This window comes from Ipomoea triloba, chromosome 10, assembly GCF_003576645.1.
Source record: "Ipomoea triloba cultivar NCNSP0323 chromosome 10, ASM357664v1".
NCBI lineage: Eukaryota > Viridiplantae > Streptophyta > Magnoliopsida > Solanales > Convolvulaceae > Ipomoea > Ipomoea triloba.
In genome coordinates this window covers 24,369,767-24,391,362 of record NC_044925.1, presented here as the reverse complement: position 1 = coordinate 24,391,362, position 21,596 = coordinate 24,369,767, and the positions used below count along the sequence as shown (strand labels likewise).

The 21,596-nt window shown below is 31.4% G+C and overlaps 3 protein-coding genes across 3 annotated transcripts; 1 reads left to right on the top strand and 2 right to left on the bottom strand.

Annotated features, from left to right (window-relative positions):
• The first annotated feature begins 4,391 nt into the window (after positions 1–4,391).
• LOC116031895 (protein TIFY 5A-like) lies at positions 4,392–5,563 on the top strand. Its single transcript, XM_031274247.1, has 2 exons — positions 4,392–4,770; positions 5,156–5,563. The coding sequence occupies exons 1-2, from the start codon at positions 4,564–4,566 to the stop codon at positions 5,348–5,350; spliced, it is 402 nt and encodes a 133-aa protein (XP_031130107.1). The 5' UTR covers positions 4,392–4,563; the 3' UTR covers positions 5,351–5,563.
• Positions 5,564–5,903: 340 nt separating this feature from the next.
• Positions 5,904–10,965, bottom strand: LOC116033349 (serine carboxypeptidase-like 7). The gene is made up of 13 exons (XM_031276098.1): positions 10,796–10,965; positions 10,527–10,672; positions 9,900–9,976; positions 9,677–9,799; positions 9,449–9,551; positions 8,992–9,029; positions 7,777–7,878; positions 7,558–7,635; positions 6,690–6,761; positions 6,444–6,565; positions 6,257–6,370; positions 6,126–6,171; positions 5,904–6,043 (listed from the first exon to the last, which is right to left on the bottom strand). The coding sequence occupies exons 1-13, from the start codon at positions 10,963–10,965 to the stop codon at positions 5,960–5,962; spliced, it is 1,275 nt and encodes a 424-aa protein (XP_031131958.1). The 3' UTR covers positions 5,904–5,959.
• Positions 10,966–17,366: 6,401 nt separating this feature from the next.
• Positions 17,367–21,343, bottom strand: LOC116032763 (serine carboxypeptidase-like 13). Its single transcript, XM_031275475.1, has 14 exons — positions 21,090–21,343; positions 20,686–20,831; positions 20,480–20,556; positions 20,270–20,392; positions 19,962–20,064; positions 19,752–19,789; positions 19,536–19,637; positions 19,370–19,450; positions 19,125–19,253; positions 18,863–18,937; positions 18,657–18,778; positions 17,953–18,069; positions 17,686–17,731; positions 17,367–17,608 (listed from the first exon to the last, which is right to left on the bottom strand). The coding sequence occupies exons 1-14, from the start codon at positions 21,275–21,277 to the stop codon at positions 17,525–17,527; spliced, it is 1,431 nt and encodes a 476-aa protein (XP_031131335.1). The 5' UTR covers positions 21,278–21,343; the 3' UTR covers positions 17,367–17,524.
• Positions 21,344–21,596: the final 253 nt, after the last annotated feature.

Below are 21,596 nucleotides of genomic sequence, written 5' to 3'. Positions count from 1 at the left end.
TCTTTCTATTTAGTGGTTGGAGTTTGGGAGAAAGATTTATCATCTCCAAAATGCCAAACTCCAAATGTTGCTAACAACAACGTTTGGGATTTAAGTAGTTTGGAGCAAACCATTTTAAGGGCCACACTTGTGTGAGACCGTCTCACGGATCCTTATTCGTGAGACGGGTCGAGTCGGGTCAAAGCACCATGCAAATGTCATACTTATATATGCAAATATCATACTTATATGCTCAAATATAACACTAATCAAGAATACAATTTTTGTTACTTATAAGAGAAAAAGTAATACATTTTTCATAATAAGTAATGTTGACAAGTGCCCCTTACTTATAAGGGAAAATATAATACTTTTGAGGAAAAAAGTAATGCTTTTAAATTGAAATGTAAAAGTATTGTATTTTCCCTTAAAAGTATTACATTTACCCTTATAAGTAACAAAAAATTTTATTCCTGATTAGTATTACATTTGAGCATATAAGTATGAAATTTGTGCATATAAGTGTTACAGTTGCATATTGACCCGACCCGACCCGTCTCATGGTGAGATGGGCTCACACAAGTTTTTGCCATTAAGAAATCAAACAAAGTTTTTAGCGTTTTGACCGAAAATGGTGAATTTGTTAAAATTTTGATGAATCTGTCATTTACCAAAGAAGGTCAATCCCCGAACAAGAGCAATGAATTACATTAAAATAAATTAATACGAGACAAAAACTATACTAAGGGTGTGTTTGGTTGACAGGTTTAGCTATCAAGAATTGATATCAAAGTCATTGTTATTGTTTGGTTGATAGGTTTTTAGAACACTACTATGAGTTTTGATTACCCCATTAATTGAAAAACCTATTCCTTAATAAAATAAGGGTTTCATTTCCCTTCCTCCTCCTCTTCCTCAACTATTAATACTCATTCATTCCACCCTGCTACCAAACATGCAAAATAGTTTCAACAAAACTCATTACCATTACCAAGTATTTGATACTCATTCTGATTCCGATTCTCATGTGCGAATCAAACACACCCTAAATATTATAGTGCTGCACATAATTTTGACTTTTTTTAAATACACCTAAAAAGATTGAAAATCAAAACTATAATATTTTACATAATGTCCAAGTGTATGCTTTTCGTCCACAAGAGTTTTAGCATGTGTAGCTTTCTTTGGTTGATCCAATCATTATCTATCTTATCTTTCTTGTGCAATTGAGTACACATTATGAATTCTACCCCTTTCAATTTTTTTATTTTTATTTTTCTAATGTCATCTCAAGGGCATAGAAAAAATGGTAAAATCATGCATCCACTATTTTTTTTTAGTGGCATTGTGCAAGGCAGACAGTAAGCCGCAATGGCAGGTTTTTATTTTTTTTTTTTTTTATTATTGGAAAATGGAAAGTAGGTATGTATTTAAAATAATTAGTAAATTACCCGTGATGAAGATTCTTTGATACCAAATTCTATAAAAAAGATAGACTAAGATATATATGGAAACAAACTTATGTAATTGTACACGGATGAAAAGTGTGTCAAATTGATCCCTAAATTTTTATTTTTTTGAAAGCATTGACCCCCTTAATATAATACGGAGTAAGTTGTGTAATTGGGTTCTTTAAGTGAAAAAAAGCTTGCCATTAACCTTGTGTTCAAATGGCATGTAGTGACTTTCCCATATGGGAGGTCACGAGATTGAGTCTTAGTGGATGTGATGCGAACGTTCAAAGGTTGGGTGGATGTTGAAAATACAATAAAATGATTATTTTTTAATCAAATAAAATACATATTAATAATATTTTTAATAAAAACATTATTTTATATTTTTAAAAAATAAATAACCACTGACCGTCTTCTTATTGATTGACAACCATGATTATTTATCCTGGCCTCTCAACAAAAATAATCTACCCACTTTCGAATCTTCCTCCGATGGGGGAGGGGGGGGGGGAGGAGGAGGAGCGAAGGTGACCAGGTTACCTTCATTGAGTACGTCCTAGATCGAACTAGACCAGGCGGGCAAATCAAACAACCAAGCTTACAACCATGGTCGTATGTCAAAGGAGTGGTTTTTTTTTTAAAAAATAAAATAAAATAATAAACATTTTTATTTATTATAAAATTAAATATATTTATGTTATTTTATAAATATTTAAAATATTTTTATTTTATAAAAAATAAATTAATGAATATCCACTCTAAGCTTAAAGCGTCATGTGTTTATCTAATATGCTACATCAGCAGTAACACGTTGAATAGATCATATTAGAGCCTAGTTGCGCTATTTTATTATGCCTTTTTTTTTTTATTAATGGAGAACCTAATTACACTATCCTTTGTATTTAGAGGATCAATTTAATTAACAATTTTTCCAATTTTGATTCATATAATCAATTAATAATGAGTTAATAAAAAAAATTTTAAGCTATTTTTTCTTTTTGAATTTACGTTTTGATATGATATTCACTTCTTAACAGATTGTCGTATGAGGTATGTTTACAAAAAAAAATGCTAATAAATGTGCATATTAGATAACCTCTGATATTACGATGAGTGGTCAATACTAATAAGCTATAATAGATGTATTTAACAAATCTCGAAATGGCGTCCATCCACTATATGCTACTAAATAAATTAATAAAAAAAGGAAGCAAACTTGATACTTATTTGAACAAATTAATAAATGGTTAAGAAAAAACTTTTAACTAGTACTCTAACTTTGACTATGAAGCGCTCAAATATGAGGAGGCCAGGGGATCCACGCAAAGCTAAAAAAAAAAAAGTAGAATATTAAATTAAAATTATTTTAAAATAAAATAGAAAACAATTCTAGAACAAAATTAAAAAAATGAATAATAATAAGTTAATCTATTAGACTATTAATTTATGGGTTCAGAAAATGTATGTGCAACGCATTTTCGTTGGCGCGTGGGGTGTGTGTGGGGCTAAACCCGCAAACATCGCGTTTAATTACGTTTCTCACTTGCAATTTGCACATATGTTTCACACTTACTTCCCTTTCCAGCATTCATCTAACTGTAATTTAGTCAGAATTTAATTAGCTGCTAACGACATTATCGCAGGAACTGTCATTTTCTCACATGTACAAATTGTGTACTTGCACGTTTTATACCACTGCAACAAAAAACACAAGATATCGATTGATGCAGTTTCGTGGATATATTAGATGTTTATCATATATGATTTTTCATTTCCTTTTTCTTTTTGGAGAAGATATGCGGATTTGGAAATTAAAGTGTATATGTTATGCAGATGAGTCAGACTCAAGTCACTCAATATAACTACTAGTATAATAATAGGATTAATCAATGTTGTCTGCAAGGACAACTCAGTTGGTACTCGAATAGTAGATTGTGGGCAATGGTATATGTTAGAGATCTGATAGTCGTAGTGTGAGAGTTAAACAATGTGGTATGGGCTCCATGTGGGCATTGTGCAGTGGACCTTCCACCTAGCTAAGAGGTTGTTATTGCTGTTGTGATTTACGTCTCTACCATCTTGTTAGGTCGGGATATGAGGGTTTTAGAATGATGGATTTCACCTTTTGTGGACAAGGATTAATAAAAAACAACATGACCCTTTAGATGACTTATATAACATGATCACAAAAAAAAAAATCAAATTTACTTACAAATAGGTATTTAAGTGTTCTCATGTAGTGAATACAACAAATAAAGAGTAATAATCATAGTTCAACCCCCATATTTGATAACAATTTCGTGTCTTCTAGAAGATGTGTAAAAAATTAACAACTAGTTTGTATTGACTAAACCCTTTAGGTATGGACTTGAGCCAATTCGAATAGTTAGCCCCATTTGGCTCAAGTCATCTGACCCGCCCAAACTCATCTTCCTTAGACTATCCCAATATTTAAATTTAGCTTTTAAACTGTGTACTATGTACCCTCTATAAAAATCAATGAACATGGTCCAAACAATAACAAAATAGTAGTGCATAGAAGAGGCTACACGATCTATACATATATAAAACTAACTAGTTACGATTACGAACTACAGAGCACACATTATGTGATTAACTAAACATCAAACAATCACAACACTAATCATAGGGAGCTCAATCAATTCAAGGAAATACAGGGCACAAACATGAAATATGAGAAATTAGAGGGGCGAAGAAAGAAAATAAAACAGCCGACTTAAAGTAAAGATATTTTGTATCCGCGGTTGCGGCGGTGGGGTAGATGAAAAAAAAAAAAAAAACGCATGCATCACGTGTTTTATTTGGAGGTTAGTATTCATTCAAGCTGGCGCTGGTCCATTTAACAGCAACGCCCACTTTTAGGACGTTCGATCATATGCTTTTCGTGTCCCCTTCCCTCTTAATTTCCCCCCGCCCCTTTATATATTCATTCCCATTTCTCTCCCTCCTTCCAATCTCTTCTCAACATCTTCTCTCTCAATCTCTCTCTCTCTCTAAGATCTTCATCGCTACTGTAACCTCATCGTCGTCCTCGATTTCTATTCAAGGAGCTAATCATAGGCAACGAATTCTATTCAAGGAGCTCATAAGGCATTCGATTCCGAGAAAAATGAGAAGAAACTGCAACCTCGAACTTAGGCTTTCGCCTTCTTCTGATTATAACGCCGCCGCCGCTCAACAACTTCCGACGTCCGACCACTCTTCTCCGTCAACTCTCCTAACCAAATCCACTATTTCCGAGGACATCCGGCAACAGCAGCAACTCACTATTTTTTACGACGGCAAAATCGTTTCTTGTGACGTCACGGAGATTCAGGTAATTAATTTAAACTTTAGCTTACTTAAATTGTATGAAATTTTTCGATAAATAGTAGAGATTTAAGTTTTATATATTTAAAATTGTGTAGTTAATTAATGGAATAAAAATATTTGTAATTTAATCGTATATATAAAAAAAAGTTGCATGAAATTTTGGTGCACCTTGCGGTGGTTCATTGAGGAAATAGGCATGTGATGATTGAATGCGTGTATGGCGTGTCGGCTATTTTAGAATATTTAAATAATTTCGAATCCCGCGTTAAAGAAATACGGAGTAATAAAGAAATTTCATAATTAATTAATCTTCGATATGCCTAAATTGACCAGAAATTAGAAATTAATATTGTGTTGAATTTGATCTAATTAAAATTTGAAATGTGCAGGCTAGAGCCATCATATTACTTGCGAGTCAAGAAAGAACGAAGAAGACCACAAGAACAGTTTCGTCGGAGCCATCTTCGCCATTGTTGCAGAAGCAACTATACAGTCCAACTGCTCTTTCTATGAAGAGATCTCTGCAACGGTTTCTCCAGAAGAGAAAGAACAGAGTGGAAGCAACATCTCCTTATCATCGTTGATTTGTTTAATTACTGATTAATTACCGTATACTTTAATCAGATCGAGATGTCCAACTCTATATCCATTGTTAATGATGACCTTGAGCCTCTTTTTGATGAGTTTTATGATGACCACAGCTGAGAAGTGATTAATGTTAATTATTCCTTGTATTATACAGTTTAAGATTCATGTTTTCTTAATTCTTTCAAATTTATATATACTTGTCCCAGCTACCAGCTAGTTTCTTTTTCTTTAACATTTCTTTGCATTTAGGTTTAGGGTTTATGCTGATATATCCCACCCCAAATATAGTATATCTGTCAATCGCTATATTATGGACTAGAGTCCACACTATTATAGACTTTGAACAAGTTTTTTTTTTTTTTTTTAAATAACTTCGAACAAGGTTAAAACAATACATAATATATTAAGGGGCAGATACATATAATCAAGAAGGAAACATAAATTGATGGCTTTATTAATATTCGATTACAATACATTACAGAAAAACAAACACTTAATTATTAATAATAAAAATAAATTGAGATAGTTCGTTGTGCGTTTCATCACTTGAAACTTATTAATTTTGAGTAGAAAATTAATAAAAATCTATAAGTTTCGATTCAGCGTTAAAGTTTTTCACCGGATATCCATCGCCTAAACATAGCAAAACATTCCGAAGGAGTAAAAAATGGAGCAACATGACCTGATCCCTGTTCATTTACAAAACCCACTTTAATTTCAATTCGTCACGTTAAATTTCATTTTTAAAATAAATAAATAAATAAATCTCACCTTTACTGTAGCAAATGTCATGTTGTTGGAGTAACTTCTTGTATAACTATAAACAAAGGAAAACAAACAATTATTATTCAATTTTAAATTTCAATACTATTTGTCAAAAAAAAAAAACTCATAAATCATACCCGGCCGCTATACCATCAACAATCCACGCTCTCCATTCGTCAACAATAGAATAATTCAACGATTCTATCCAGGCTTTAGTTCCAATGTGTGGTACTAGCGAATCATGATCACCACTGCTTCACAAAACAATCTTTAGTCGATGTATACTAAATTTGATTAACTTGTTCAAAATATAAATTTTTATACCTATAAATAAGCGACCTATAACCTTTAGCACTAAGGTTTACATGATAGGGAAGAACATCAAACACAGATGTTATATAACGCAAATCTTCAGTATTGCATGCCTTCCATTGTCCAATACTTCCCTATTAAAAAAATTAAAAAAATCTCAACTAATTATTACTATTAATTACAATAATGCTTACATTTTTTTTTTTTTGTAGAAATAATGGTTACATTTTTCTTTCATAAAAAAAATAATATACATACCTTTCGAACGTGAAGAGCCTCTTGAACACTATCATCATTAGCCCAATATTCAGATGTTTCGAACCAATCATCCTGTTTAATTAAATTTAGACATTATAACTTGTAACACATTAGCCCTATTTGGTAAATTAGTTAGCCTATCAGTCAATTTTGGTTTATTTGATCACTATTAGTTGTTTGAAATGGTTATAAAATCAATATAAGTGTTTGGTTAATAAGCTTTTTGTAACTCCAAAATGCTAAAATTCATCAAAAACAACTTTTTCAATTAGATTTTGAAAAAAGAAATTATACCAAACAACAAATTTATCAAACAATTTTCTACAATTAGCTAATGCTATCAATTAGTCATACCCTCTAACCCAATCAGCTAACAGCCATTTACCAAACAGGGTCATTGTTTTCAATTACGTGTTTAATTAAGCTGATTTAAAATTTTGGATATAGTAATCATAAAATATAAAAGTTTAATGATGATGGAAAATTAAATTAAATTAGTACTATTAACCCGCTCCATTGCCAAGATGAAGCGGACTAACCCGTGGACTTCGACCCACTTTGGCAGTCCTATTACTCACCCAACATAATACGCCGGAAGGTAGAGTTGGTCTCTCCGAGAGAAGTCTTCTTTCACCGTTGGATTCATCGGACGGTTCAGGCGCGCGGGAACATGGAGGTTCAAGAATATGATTCGGATATATATATTTGATCAACTGCATGCATGTATATTTGCATTATATGCTCATCACTCGTGTTTATATTTGTAAATATAAGACTATATATTTATGAGTTTTTGAGTATTCAATACAATGAGATATATCATTTTTGTATATACTCTGACAAAATAAATAAATAAATAAATTCTGACCTCCGCAATTTTAAGTGTATCCCGCAAACAAGCCACATTGTAGACATTTTCAGTCTGGTAACAATCTTTCTTGGCTGTCTGCTTACGGAATTAAATTAATAAAATTAATTTTAAAATATTAGTATAATAAGAAAATTAATTTATTTCATATTCTAAAATAAAAAGACATAGGAAATATATATATATACTAGGAAAATAGGACTTGATCAATTAATTAACCTCAAATAAATCTTCAGGAATGAGTCCCATTCGATACATAAATGCGTTCGCGTAGTTAGCATTTTCTGCTGTTTGTGTCAACGGATTGCCAAGAATGTAACCCTACAAAAAAAATGTTTTTTTAGATTTTAGTAAATATAGTGTAAAGTTAAGGATTTTAGGACTCCAATTTATGTTGTAATTATTGCGCTTGATAGGATAGTTTAATTTGTAAAGGTTGAAATAAAGACAAGACTCAATAAAGTGCAAGCTAAGCAAAAAGGAGAGGATAGTTATTAGGCGCCTACCATCTCACAGAGCACTAATTAATATTAGGTAATTCCAACCAAATTGATTAGACAATTAATTTCGTAACCAGAATGTTACGTTCCAAGTTCGACTCCCTATGTAATTGTCTATTGACCTTCATAGTTTGAGGCAGTCATCAACTATATATAGACAATCTAGGCTGATTTACTTTTTTATGATCTTTTACTGGCTAGAATCACAATGCTGATTTTGTCTAGAGCGCACGTTCGAGCACTCTATAATTAGAGCTCTTTTGAAGATTAGAATAATAAGTTAGAAGAGAGTTAAACACAAGAAAGTTATCAAATATGGTAGCATACTAGCATTCAATTCCAAAAACTTTCATTTCATATATGTATTCTAAGCTTTAAAAAAATAATTTAAAATTTGTCCAACTATCGATGACAGAAACAACTTTTCTCGTAGCAATTAGAAAGTTTGAGATATTCAATGTAATTTTGTGAACGACCCTTGGAGTTGAAAGATCAAACACTGACAAGCAGACAACTTTGTGACAAAAAAGTTGTTCTAAACTGTGGTTTTGTTTGCAACGAGTGCGAAGGCCAAGCTACATTGCACTTGTATTTGTATCATATTAACGAAGTCCTCCTTAATGTAGGAAAATAGTGGAGTTAAGAATTCGCAAATCAGTATAAAAATATTTTCTCATTGTCTCTTCCTTACTCCATTCATTGCTAATTATTACATGTACATAATTTGCTATCCGAAGGTATATAATATGTTAACTGCAAATAAATAATTTGAATTTCATTTTAAACCTGGTCCATGGTATAATTTGCCGTTTCCTTGACTTTTATTTGCTAGCAACCAATAATATTTATAATGAATGTAATTGATCGAAACTTAGATTTAAATAAATAACATCATAGTATATATAGAAAAAAATTAAGGTTCTCGTTAATTCACCTTAAGGTTAATCCATGGTTTAGTTCCTGCCTCATTCCCTGCACCCACACAAATTGTTATGAAGTATCAAAATATCCATATTCCGATCTATAATATAATTGTATTGTTGTATTCATCATTTTGAATCTGAAAAATATTAAATTATTATGGTAGGGTGTGGGTTCGAGTCTCAGTGGAGGCGGTATTGACTCTTTGTGCTTCAATAGGTTGAAAAAGTAGTTATGAACAATATTGCATTGTAACATAGTCAGTAGTACTCAAACAAAAAAAATAATCATTAAACCTTACCATTAGATATTAAATGAGCAACTATAACATAGTCAGTAGTACTCAAACAAAAAAAAATAATCGTTAAATCTTACCATTAGATATTAAATGAGCAACTATGAGGACAACTAATTTAGAACAGAGTCACTACTCAGTAGTACTAAAAAAAAAATTAATTGCTAAATCTTACCATCAGATATTACTTGAGCAATAATGGGGACAACTAATCCAGAAAATGAGTCGCCACCAACATAGAAAGGATTAGTTGAGTATTTCGGATGGTCAACGAGCCACTATAAAATATATAAAATATAATTAAAGTAATAGTGAAGGCCAGAACTAATTAAGCACAAAAAGTCATTTAACACTAAATCGAGAAAACTACTATAGTCTCGATTGAAGATTGAAAAAAGTTTACCTTGCGCATGAATTGTTCTGCATGCTCACTTTGTTGGAAACTATCAGAGTGGTTACACCTCTCTGTAGTTGAATAAGAAAATCCAGTTCTTACTGGTAAATCTACTAACAATAAATTTGCAACCTGAATTATATAGTTAATGATATGTATAGTTAGACCAAATTGAGTTTCATTAATGCACAATTTAGTTGCTTTGGTGGAGATAAATGTATCATTAATTAACCTTAGACCATGAGTAAGGGTTTAATGACAATGTCGGCAAGCTCCCATTATATGCCACCAAATCCATATTCACTGGACCTGTAATATGCATCCATCTTAGTTAAGGTAAATCACATAGATTACTTGAGAGTGTGTGTACGCAGTAATTAAACTCCACTCCTCTGTAATGTGCAATGCATGCTAATTTCAGCTATAGCTCTTAGGTTTCTTCTGATTTTACTTTTTTAAGAGTGTAAACTGAATCAAACTACTCACGAGCTACTTGAGTTTAATTTGATACATACCTACAATTTGATTATTATATTGTTGAGTTTGAACTTGAACTTGAACTTGAATAGTTTTTGAGTTTTGTTGTTCATTTGATTGTAAAATATTCATTATTATAATATTTTGTATCAAAATATAAAATTCAAGTTGAGCACGACTTCAAAGAATCAGAACTCAATGTTTCATTTTTTTTAAATTGATGGAGTTGAACTTCGAACTTTGACTACATTAGTTCTCGATCGATTACCCTCCTAGTCTTTTCCATGTTCCATGATATAAAAGAAATGTGTTATCATATATAGTAATTTTGATGAAGAGTATAAGAATGTAAGTAAGAAATAAAAAGAGCAAAAGAAGTCACCAAATTCATTCAAAAATGCAAACAAAGTGGAGCAGCCTGGGCCACCGGAGATCCACATGAGTATAGGATCAGAGGTAGGATCTGATTCTGAATTTATGAAATAGTAGAAGACTTGTACTTCATCTCCTTCACCCACTCCTATGTATCTAATAATTCAATTCATAGTATATACGTTAAGGAATGAAAATATAATATGGTGGCATAATATAAAATTGTAAGTACTTTATAATCAATATATTTTTGAGTAAACATATATATATAGAGCTCACCCGGTTTGAAGCTCAAAAGGGAGGGGGCCTTGATGTTGAAGACCAGGAAGGTAGTCCACCTTGGAGCCAGGCGCCGCCATTATTTCCGGTAATAACTCTGAAGAGAAAAGCCCTAAAACAAGAAGCAAAACAAGATTGCACCGCCCGGAGATTCCACTTCTCACCGCCATCTTAATTAATTTCTCCGATCCCAACTTAAAATGTATATATGTGTACATTAATTATATGCACAGTACATATATATATATATATATATAGTTGTCAAAATTAATTTGTAAATTCACATGCTTTACACGCATCAGTTTTTAAAGTACATTCTCACAATTATCAAGTTGTAGAAGATTTACATTGGGAGATTTCAAGTAATAAGAAGTCAAAAGATATATATTGTATTGCTGCATGTGTAGTAATAGTCATTAAGTTATCTTCAAGTTGGAAGATTGCTTTTGACGCAATGAATTATATATTATATTAGTTAGCACACTTTTCATTCGAAATTTTATACTCGTATATATAGTAAATTTATACTTCAAACTGATAGATTTTAATAACTCGGGTGGTCTCAATTACTAAAGCCGATTAGGTTTAGGATTATGACAAAGTAAGAATGAGATAAGAAATGTGTAATAATGAGACAAGATGGATAATCATGGAGATAAATGTTGTATTTAATCCAATATAATGCTATTACAAGAAGGAGCTTAGCTTATGTAATAACAAGACAAAGTGTGTACGTAGGACAACATGTCCCTTGATTGGCCATAGGTGAGTGGCTTTATACTCTAAATCGGCCCTAACTACCCCGGAAAATATGGTGGGGAGTTGCAACCGCTTTGGATCGCAACAAACGCCACAAGACACGGACCAACGCGAAGAACCTTCACTCGGCGAGCACGGGGCTCGACTGAGTGCCAACCTCGGCCAAGGGCCGAACCCCGACCTAAGGCCAACCTCAGCCAAGGTGACCGACCCCGCGGGGAGGTCCGCCTTGGCCGATCCCGCGAGGAGGTCTGCCTTGGCCGACCCCGTATTATCCCGCTCCGTGTCCATCTGTAATTATTACATCATCAGTCTCCCACTCTCTGAGCTGCGAGAACTCGTCAGCGAAAGATTCCTTGCTCCGCGTGCATGTTAGAATAATGGACATTATGTGGTAATAAGATCATGTATTTTATGAATTAGAATAACGTACTTTGTGTTAGAATAATGTACTTTATATGTATTAGAATAATGAAAATTTTGGGGTAATATAATGTATATATTTTATGAGAATAATATATAATGTACTTTATGTTTTAGAATAATGAAATTTTTGGGGTATATAATATATTTTATGAGTTATTAGAATAATGTATAATGTATTTTATGTGTTAGAATAATGAAATTTTTAATTGGAGTAAGATAATGTATTTTATGAGTTGGAATAATGTACTTTATGTGTTAAAATAATGTATTTTATGTATTTCATAAAATACATTATCTTACCCCAGAAATTTTATTATTCTAACACATAAAGTACATTATACATTATTCTAACTCATAAAATACATTATTCTAATACAGAAATTTCATTATTCTAACACAAATAAAGTACATTATTGCCAAAGATTTTGTGGATTAGTGGCACCCGGTTGCACCCTCACATGGAATGGGGTGGGTTCAGCCTCACTAGAAGCGATATTAGCTCTTTGTGCTTCATTTGGTTGAGAAAGTAGCCCTAAAAATGTTCATTATTCTAACACGCATACAGAATAATTTTTTATATAAAGGCTCCGGGATTAGACAAAAAGGCGCTCTCATTTCTCCTGTTCAATGGCAATGGCGGCCTATGTACTTCACCTATCGCCTACATAGTGAATTTTGACTTGGCTTAGCCTAAAAAAGCCTGCAATTTTTACCGTTTTGATTTTCACATTAAATATTCTTGTGTCTGGATTATTTATTAACTTTTCACAAACATCTTATATTTACTACGTATTTGTGTTTTTATAAATAAATCAATTTTCTCCATCACCATGGTTCACGCAACTATGTGAACCACCGCCACACAATAATTTGCATTAAATTATAGATCAGCCGAACATGGGTAAATGAGTTGGACTAAATCACTAAATTATATACATAATATATGTTTTATATATTTTATTTATGTAAGTAGGGGGCGCTCTGATGAGAATAGTCTCCCAGGAGAGAAATAAGAACGATTCACAGCCATCTACGTGTTCAGATCAACGAATCAGATATAATTTTTAAAAAAAAAACAACGCGGTGACATTTTCGTAAATAATTCAAACTTTGGTGCAAGTAAATGTGTTATAAGTGCAAGTAGTTGGTGCACATTTGCAAGTAAAAAGTGCAAGTAAAATCACTTACAAGTGCACTTATTTTCACTTACAAGTGCAAGTGATTTACATTGATAACATTCATGCACCTAGGTGCAACTAGTTATAACGTTAGGTGCACTTAGTATTGATGCTCAGTGTACACTTTACTTGCACCTGTAATACATTTTACATGGACTTGTAATACATTTTACTTGCACTTGGTGCACTGTATGAAATTTATACTTGCACTTATAATACATTTTACTTGCAATTCGATGTTCAATTATTTACGAAAATGCCACTGCGTTTTAAAAAAAAAATATCAGTGTTTCTCATCCATTAAATCTAGACACGTGGACATTTGTCATGCGTTCTTAGTTCTTTCCTGGCCGCACCGTTCTCATTTGAACGCAATCCTATGTACGTATTTATTAACAATTTAATTAATTTTCAAATTTAATTAATCATTGAATGGAACAGAGGGAGTATTATTTTTTCATTATAATTTTACATTTCGAAACTCACTTTTTAATGCGACCATGAAATTTTATTTATTTATATATATACTATTGTGAATTACCCGATCATACTAACTTTAAAAATATCTATTTATTAATCAAATATAAATGCAACTAAACAGATTTTTCTACACAAGTATGTAAAAATTATAAGATAAAACCAATAGATGAATGTAGCATTACTTTATTGAAAAATAATTAAAAAGAGATGCATGAATTTTTTGTGCACCTTGCAGTGTTTTTATATGAAGAATGGTGGTGGTTGATTGCGTCTATGCCGTGTCGGCTATTTAATTTGCATTGATTCAATTGAATGTGGCTTCTTTACATGAAAAATCAAGGAAATTGCAGAGAAATTTCATGGAAGGTCCTTGAATTTAATTAATCTATAACATCCCAAATCCAATACAAAAAAAGAAATAATCACCAATAATATGTTTTAAAAATAGTGAAAGTACAACTATTATATTACTATTGGAGCAAATTTCACTTTTAGTCATCGACTATTATAGCATTGCCATATTTAATTATATTCTTTTAATTTTTTCATATTACATCCCTGACTTTAAACAAATTTCATTTTTAGTTCTCAACTATTATGGCATTGTCATATTTAGTCTTATTTTTCTAATTTTGCCATATTACATCCATGACTTTGAGCAACTTCCACACTTAGTTTTTGATTATTATGACATTGCCACATTTAGTCATATTCTTTTAATTTTGTCATATTATATCCAAGAAATGTAAATCTTTGTACCCAAATATTTATTATTCTGCATTTATTTATTTAGGGTTGAAGTTAATTTGGTAAGAAATTTGGTATGTCTACGTGGATCTTAATAAGGGAAAGAAGAATAAATCATCCCAAATGGGATGAAGGATGAGAAATTACCATTAGGGTCCTATTTCTAACAATCAAGTAACAGAATTTTTAACAAATAACTAAATTGTGTAAAACCATTAAAGTCGAGAACTAAATTGAGCACAAAAAGTCATTTAGGACTAAAGTGAGTAAAACCACTATAGTCGAAGATTATATTGTGTATTAACTCAATCTGCAATACTGTTAGGAGTGGTAGAGCGGCATACTTTGGACTTCTCTAAGTTCACTGGAGACCGAGGATGCAGACATATGGATTAAGATCCAAAATTGAAGTCGTTCTAAGGTTTGTCATGAAATAGATTTGTTATTTTATGCAATTGCACTTTTTTGGGTTTTGCAGTAGATTGATGTATTGCTAACAGTTTTTGATTTCCATTATGCTATAAATGAATTATGGACTGTTTATGCTATCAAGTAATGTATGATTAGTGTTTATGATTTTTTTGAAGATATAGAAGAAAAAGAGCTTCCACATTTGTATTATTCTATTACCAGGAAGAAAAAAAAAAGAATTTTGAGTGGTTTATTATTAAAGAAAATGTTTTAACGTCATTTTTAATGCTATTTAAACAGATTTGTTGACCAATAGCAAAAAAGGGTCTTGTTTTGAAATAATAATAATAATAATAATAATAATAATAATAAAACGACTAAAAGTTGATTGACACATATAAATCTAAAACAAAAAAACAAAAAACAAAAAAAATAATTAACACATAGGTCTTCCCCAATAGTGTATTTATGTTGGATTTTGGAACAGTAAAACACCATGCTTTGACTTTTTAACAAATGGGAATTGATGTTTTTATTTGGGTTCTTTCTCCTGCAAAATGAAATTTTTTGCAGGTTGGGATGGGACCACTGAAAAAGGATGTTGCGCCTCACACACGCATGAGGCGCAGATTTCGCGCCCAGGCGGGCGCGGGTGTGGGCACTTAATTTTTATTTTTATTTTTTTTTCAGTTTTTTTTTTTGTTTTGTTTTGTTTTTTCCTTTTATTATTTTCCTTCACCTCCATTTTCTTTTTTCTAATCACACTTACAAAAACTTCTCAAAAATCACACCCAAGTTTAACTATTGAGGAAGGCCTTAGAATTGATTAGACCAAAATGCCCTCATATTTAATGCAATTTAAACATGTTTGTTGATGAAAGATAAAAAATGATCATGTCACAATAATAGTAGAACCAAAAGGGGATGTTCTGGAAAAAAAAAAATTAAAAGCGGAATGACACCTACAAATGTAAGACAAAAAATAAAATTAACTCTTAATAAAAGTCTGTAAATGTTTCTGATATAAAAGTTCTATTAATTCCTACAAAATTTATAAAAGTTTGAATTATTCTATATAAAAGTTATTCAAAATTTATTAACATTTATAAAAGTATACATGTTGAAAGTTTACACAAGTCTACAAAAGTTTTGATTTAATACACCCCTAAGCAATACGAGGATATAATTGAGTAATTTACACATGCAATATGAGCATTTCTAATAACATGAATCATCACATTTTTATTGGTAGTACTTTAATTTAAATTGTTAGCATGATTTTATTTAATTTTTAACTTGTTTTGTTAGTTTATAAAACCATGTATGGTCTGCTATTGTTGTTGGGTGTGAGTTAAGTGACTTTTTTTTTTTTTTTGAAGCAAAAGGTAAGATAGTATTACTTAAGGTCCAAGCTCAAAAAATGAGCAATGGAAGGAAACGGACAAGAGAAACAATCCATACGATCAGACAATGACAAGGCTTCCCGAGCTAAACAATGGGCAACCTTGTTCGCATACCGTTTAGCGAACAAAAAGCTTACGTTAGTGAAACTTGAAGCTATGTATCTAATATCATCTAAAATAAGGTCAAAATAAGAAATAGAAGCAAAGGAATGCGAAATGCCATTAACAGCTTGCTGGGCAGTCGCTCTCAACAGATTGTCAATTCTAACTCTAAGGTGGATAAAAGATCTTAGAGTTAAGTGACTTAAGTCTAACATTCTACTATTAAATGTAAATTTGACTACTTGAAATTGTACCTTTGGATAAATTATATTGTAAGCTATTATTTGCAGACTGCAGTGTAAGGTAGACTATTGATAAATCTCCATTTTTAGAATACGAAAGATTCATTTTTAATGTAATATATATTCATTTTTAGGTAGTATGCTAAAACTGAATATGCAATACACTAAAAGTAAATCTTCAAAAAATAAACATTAAATAAAAGTGATTCACATTATAATGTGAACCATGATTCACGATATAATAATTGATACTTTTGTTAACCATGATTCACGATATAATAATTGATACTTTTGTTACTACTTACATATATTTTTATGTAGTGATAGGTGTTTAATCCTAACAATTATATGCATGGTACGTTAGATAGAAAGGTTTTGCCGCCACTATAACTTCTCTATTACAATGCAGTATCTGTTCATAACTACTTTCTTAACCTATTGAAGCACAAGAGTCAGTATTGACTCCACTGAGACTCGAATCCACCACCTCCCGTATAAAGGGAAGGGTTTGATGCCGCCACTATAACTTCATTTTGCTTAGCTTAATAGGTTATTTCTTGTCTTAATTCCTAAGTCACAAATTATATATACTACAGTTTTACAGATCATATGTTAATTTAGTTAGTTAATTAGGACTTCGTTAAAATACAAGCCACTGAGTCTTTCTTCTTCTTTTTTTTTTTTTTTCTTTTTCTTTTTTCTTTTTTTTTTTTAAAAAAAATTCTGTGAAACAAATAACAAAGGAAAACATAAATTGATGACCTTATAAACAAAAACTTACAAGATTTATTATAAAAATACAAACAAAAAATATTATTAAATATAAAGACAAATAGTTTGTTTTTTTATTACATAAACTTTTATTCAATTCATTCGAAGTACAGAATGTAAATCATGGAAATTCAATTTTAGAGCTCCTCAACAAATATCCCATTGTTGGCTGATTGAAAGTTTAGAAATGAAAATTATCGAGACTCAAATTTAGAGCTTTTGACCAGATGTCCATCGCTCAAACATAGTCAAACATTCATAAGGAGTGAAAAATGGAGCAATGTGACCCGATCCCTATTTATTAACCCCAAAAAAAAAAATCATTAGAATTTTTATTTCAAAAAATGAGAATAATATCATTAACTTCTTACCTTCAGAGTGGCAAATGTCATATTGTTGGAGTAACTTCTCGTATAACTATAAATAAGATGAAACAAATTGTTAACGCGTAGTTGTTGGAGCACCTTCTCGTAAAACTTAAATACGTAGTTGTTTAATTTATCAACAGATTTTCATTAGTAAAACACTGAAATACTAAAAGTGTTTAAATTGTAACTATTTAATCTGCTATAAAATATATTATTATTTTTGCTATATTCTTGTAATTAATAAAGAATTGAGTGAGCCTTGAAACGTACCCAGCTATAATACCATCATCTACAACCCATGGTCTCCAATTGTCAACAGTCGAGTAATTCAACAGAGTTATCCATGCTTCAGTTGCCATTGTTGGCACTACTAAATCGTGGTCACCACTGTTCAAAAAAAAAATTCATTATATAATAAATTACCGAGTTTTAATGGTGTCGATCAATACCACGGTTAATAATATTAGACACAATTATATTGATATACTTAATTAAATATTTCGTACTATTAAATTATTTGACATAACAAAAAAAAAAACATAATTATATATGATACTAGGAAAATAGTTAAATAGTGTCCTAAACATTATTCAAACAGTCAATTAGGTCATTGAATTATTTTAATGTATGTGCAATTAAGTCCATCAACATGTTATTTTGGTGCATGGAAACCTAAAAATCAATTAGTGACATGTTATAAGTCAATAACTGATTTTTGGGCTTCGGTATATTAATATAAAATGTTGATAAACTTAATTATAGCTTTTAAAAGTTCTGGGGACTGTCTAATTGACTTTTTGAATAAAGTTTAGGGACTTATGTAACATTGTTTTTTCTTGTGATACTATCAACCTAGTAAAAAATCTCAAATATTTTATAACTGTACATAAGAACCAAAATTTAGGGACTTATTCAACTTTTTTTTTTTTTTCGTGGTAGTATCAACGGCGTAAAAAATCTCAAATATTTTATACCTGTAAACAAGGGCCCTTAAACCTCTGGCGCTAAGATTTGCATGATAGGGAAGAGCGTCTGTCATATCTGATATGTAGCCAATATTTGTATAATTGCATGCACACCATCTTCCAATTGTTCCCTACATTTAAAATCTCAATTAATAATTAACTAGTCAATAAATTAATTACTTTTATAAGTTTATTACAAGGATTAATGTACATACCCTTCGAACATGGAAGGCATCTTGAACAGCTGCAATGTTTGCCCACATGTCTGTTCTAAGGTACCAAAACGTTTGCTGTTCAAATTCAATTGTAATATTATCATAAATGAGTGTTGATCGAGTTTGTTACCAGATCTTTATGATTGTACAAGGTATTATTGATACTGATTTTTAATTATATTCGGTATAATTATCTGAATATAAATGACAATACCAAGTGCAAAAGGCAACGATACTGATTAACATTAAGACTTTTGCATACCCAACAGAATTCACCCGGAGGTAAAGGAGGTATTCTTCGAGAAAGGATTCTTCTTAGACCATCTGATCCAGCACCGACACGTATGCAGAAATCCTCTAGAACATGAGTTGGATTTATACCCATGAGCAACTGCAAGTATATTTGTATTTAATTATTTATTACATGTGTTTATACATAATAACAATGTAATTAACAACAAATATTCGTATATTGTTGAACAGATACTATGAATATGTTTAATCTACCTGAGTAAGTGTGCCCATATCCCGCGCACAAAGTTCATTGCTGAAATGATCATAATTTCCTTCACAGTTTTTCTCCAGTGACTGATCATATATAATTAATCTCAAATTAGTAAAATTAATCTTACTTGCATACCATATATAGACATTATTTTATGAATTAATTAACCTTGTACAAATCCGTAGGAATAAGGTTCATTCCATAAGCAGTTGGGATAGTGTACTCGTGTAGATTATTAAGAGATGTAACCGGATTGCCAAGTATATAACCCTACAAAAATAAATTATATATTAAAATCAACGCATTAAAATTAAATGTTAAAATGTCAAAAATTCAACCCTCGACCCCTCATATATATATATAAATAAGTTAAGCCTAGTTCACCTTGAGGTTAATCAATGGTTTAGTCCCAGCTTCATTCCCTACACCCACAAAGATAGAGTACGTGTTAACAACTAGAAAAGATACTATATTCAATTCATAGTATTTGATCTGAAATATAATTTAGAGATTTATAATTGTATGGATGTATTTATTATTCCAATTGAAAAAAATAAAAAATAAATAAAAGAAAAGTGTTGTTTAAAATCTTACCATCAGCTATCTTTCGAGTAATTATTGGCACATTAAGTCCAGAAAATGAATCTCCGCCAACATAAAAAGGATTGGTTAAGTATTCTGGATAATCATTGAACCACTGTAAAATAATGTAACATTAGTAATTGCAATATATGAATATGACAAAATCTCTTATAAGATCGTCTTGCAGATTCTCATTCGTACCTGACACAAGCCAGATTCTTCATAAGTATTAATATTTTTCTTCATTAAGTAACTCTTCAACATTAATATTATATTTTCTTAGGGTGTCATCACGTGAGTGAACATAGGAAAAAGCTTACCTTGCGCAAAAATTCATAGGCTTGCTCACTTTCTTGCATATTGCTTGAGACATTAGCCTTTTTGGTGGTTGCATAAGTGAATCCAGCTCTTGCCGGTAAATCAACATACAATATGTTTGCGACCTGAAGATATATTTTGTACAGTTTCAAGTTAGATCAAAGTGAACTTAAAAAACACACGACTTAAGTAATGATATATAAATTATTGACCTTTGTCCATGAGTAAGGATTTAATTTTAATTTAGGTATACCCCCAGTATATTCCACAATCTCCAATGAAATCGGACCTACAATACAAATATATAAATATAAAATTAAAGTCAATCACATATATAATTTTGCATATATGTTCCAAGAGTTAAATATTAATTAAATACGTATTATATAATATAAAATAATAATCAAATAAAACTCACCCATTTCTAGTATAATTGCGAACAAAGCAGAGCAACCTGGGCCTCCAACTTTCCAGAATATGAAAGGATCAGTGGTAGGATCTCTTTGGGACTTTATAAAATAGTAGAAAACTTGCACTTCTTCATTTTCTCCAACTCCTATGTACCTAATAATATGAAAACAACCATGCATTTGATACTGTGAGCATAAATATAACATGTGCAGTCCAACTATTAGCTTAGGCTCTTAGTTAGATGAAACACATGCTTTAATTTGGTATCAAAGCCATGCAAAAGGTCATGAATTTGAATCTCCACGTCACTCAAAAAACAGAGACTTCCACGTGTTGCATGGAATCCACCGCACACGTTGAGGTAGCGTGTGAACGTAAATATAACATGAAAACATACAAACAAAAAAATACCCGGTTTCAATCTCAAAAGGGAGCGGCCCGTCATATTCAAGTCCAGGGATATGCTCCACCTTGGAGCCTTTGGCCGCCATTACTACCGGCACCATTGAAGAGCAGTAGAGCTGCAACACAACCAAGAAATTCAACAAAACAACGGCGGCGGCGTTGCGCCGCCGCCTGGAATTCCCTCTGCTCCACATCTTAATTAATTTCTTCAGACTTATAGAGGGGGAATATGTGAACTTATTTTTGCCTACCTTAATTTCTCCAACGCATGCATTGGCTTATATAGTTGTCAAAATAAATTTATTATTCATTAAATAATATTATTGGTTCAACTAACAACGTTAACTACTTGTGTTCTCGCTTCAGACAATCTTCGATACTCGATAGGCCTCGTTGGTTCGTGATCTACGTGTAACAAAATATTTAATATGAATAGGTTGTCCACGAGTAAATTTTAAGGCTCATGTAAAATAGTTTGTGAATTTTGTACCACAGATTTAACTGATAGAGTGT

What these genes read in the sequence shown, in the direction of transcription:
- LOC116033349 (XM_031276098.1), bottom strand. Translation starts at nt 10,965, where the DNA reads ATGGCGGTGAGAAGTGGAATCTCCGGGCGGTGCAATCTTGTTTTGCTT. An exon ending in CCTTTTGAGCTTCAAACCGG is followed by an intron (nt 10,673 to 10,795) that starts GTGAGCTCTATA and finishes TTGAATTATTAG; the next exon opens with ATACATAGGAGTGGGTGAAG. An exon ending in TGCATTTTTGAATGAATTTG is followed by an intron (nt 9,977 to 10,526) that starts GTGACTTCTTTT and finishes TGCATATTACAG; the next exon opens with GTCCAGTGAATATGGATTTG.
- LOC116031895 (XM_031274247.1), top strand. Translation starts at nt 4,564, where the DNA reads ATGAGAAGAAACTGCAACCTCGAACTTAGGCTTTCGCCTTCTTCTGAT. An exon ending in GTGACGTCACGGAGATTCAG is followed by an intron (nt 4,771 to 5,155) that starts GTAATTAATTTA and finishes TGAAATGTGCAG; the next exon opens with GCTAGAGCCATCATATTACT.
- LOC116032763 (XM_031275475.1), bottom strand. Translation starts at nt 21,277, where the DNA reads ATGTGGAGCAGAGGGAATTCCAGGCGGCGGCGCAACGCCGCCGCCGTT. An exon ending in ATCCTTACTCATGGACAAAG is followed by an intron (nt 20,393 to 20,479) that starts GTCAATAATTTA and finishes ATATATCTTCAG; the next exon opens with GTCGCAAACATATTGTATGT. An exon ending in CCTATGAATTTTTGCGCAAG is followed by an intron (nt 20,065 to 20,269) that starts GTAAGCTTTTTC and finishes ATTATTTTACAG; the next exon opens with TGGTTCAATGATTATCCAGA.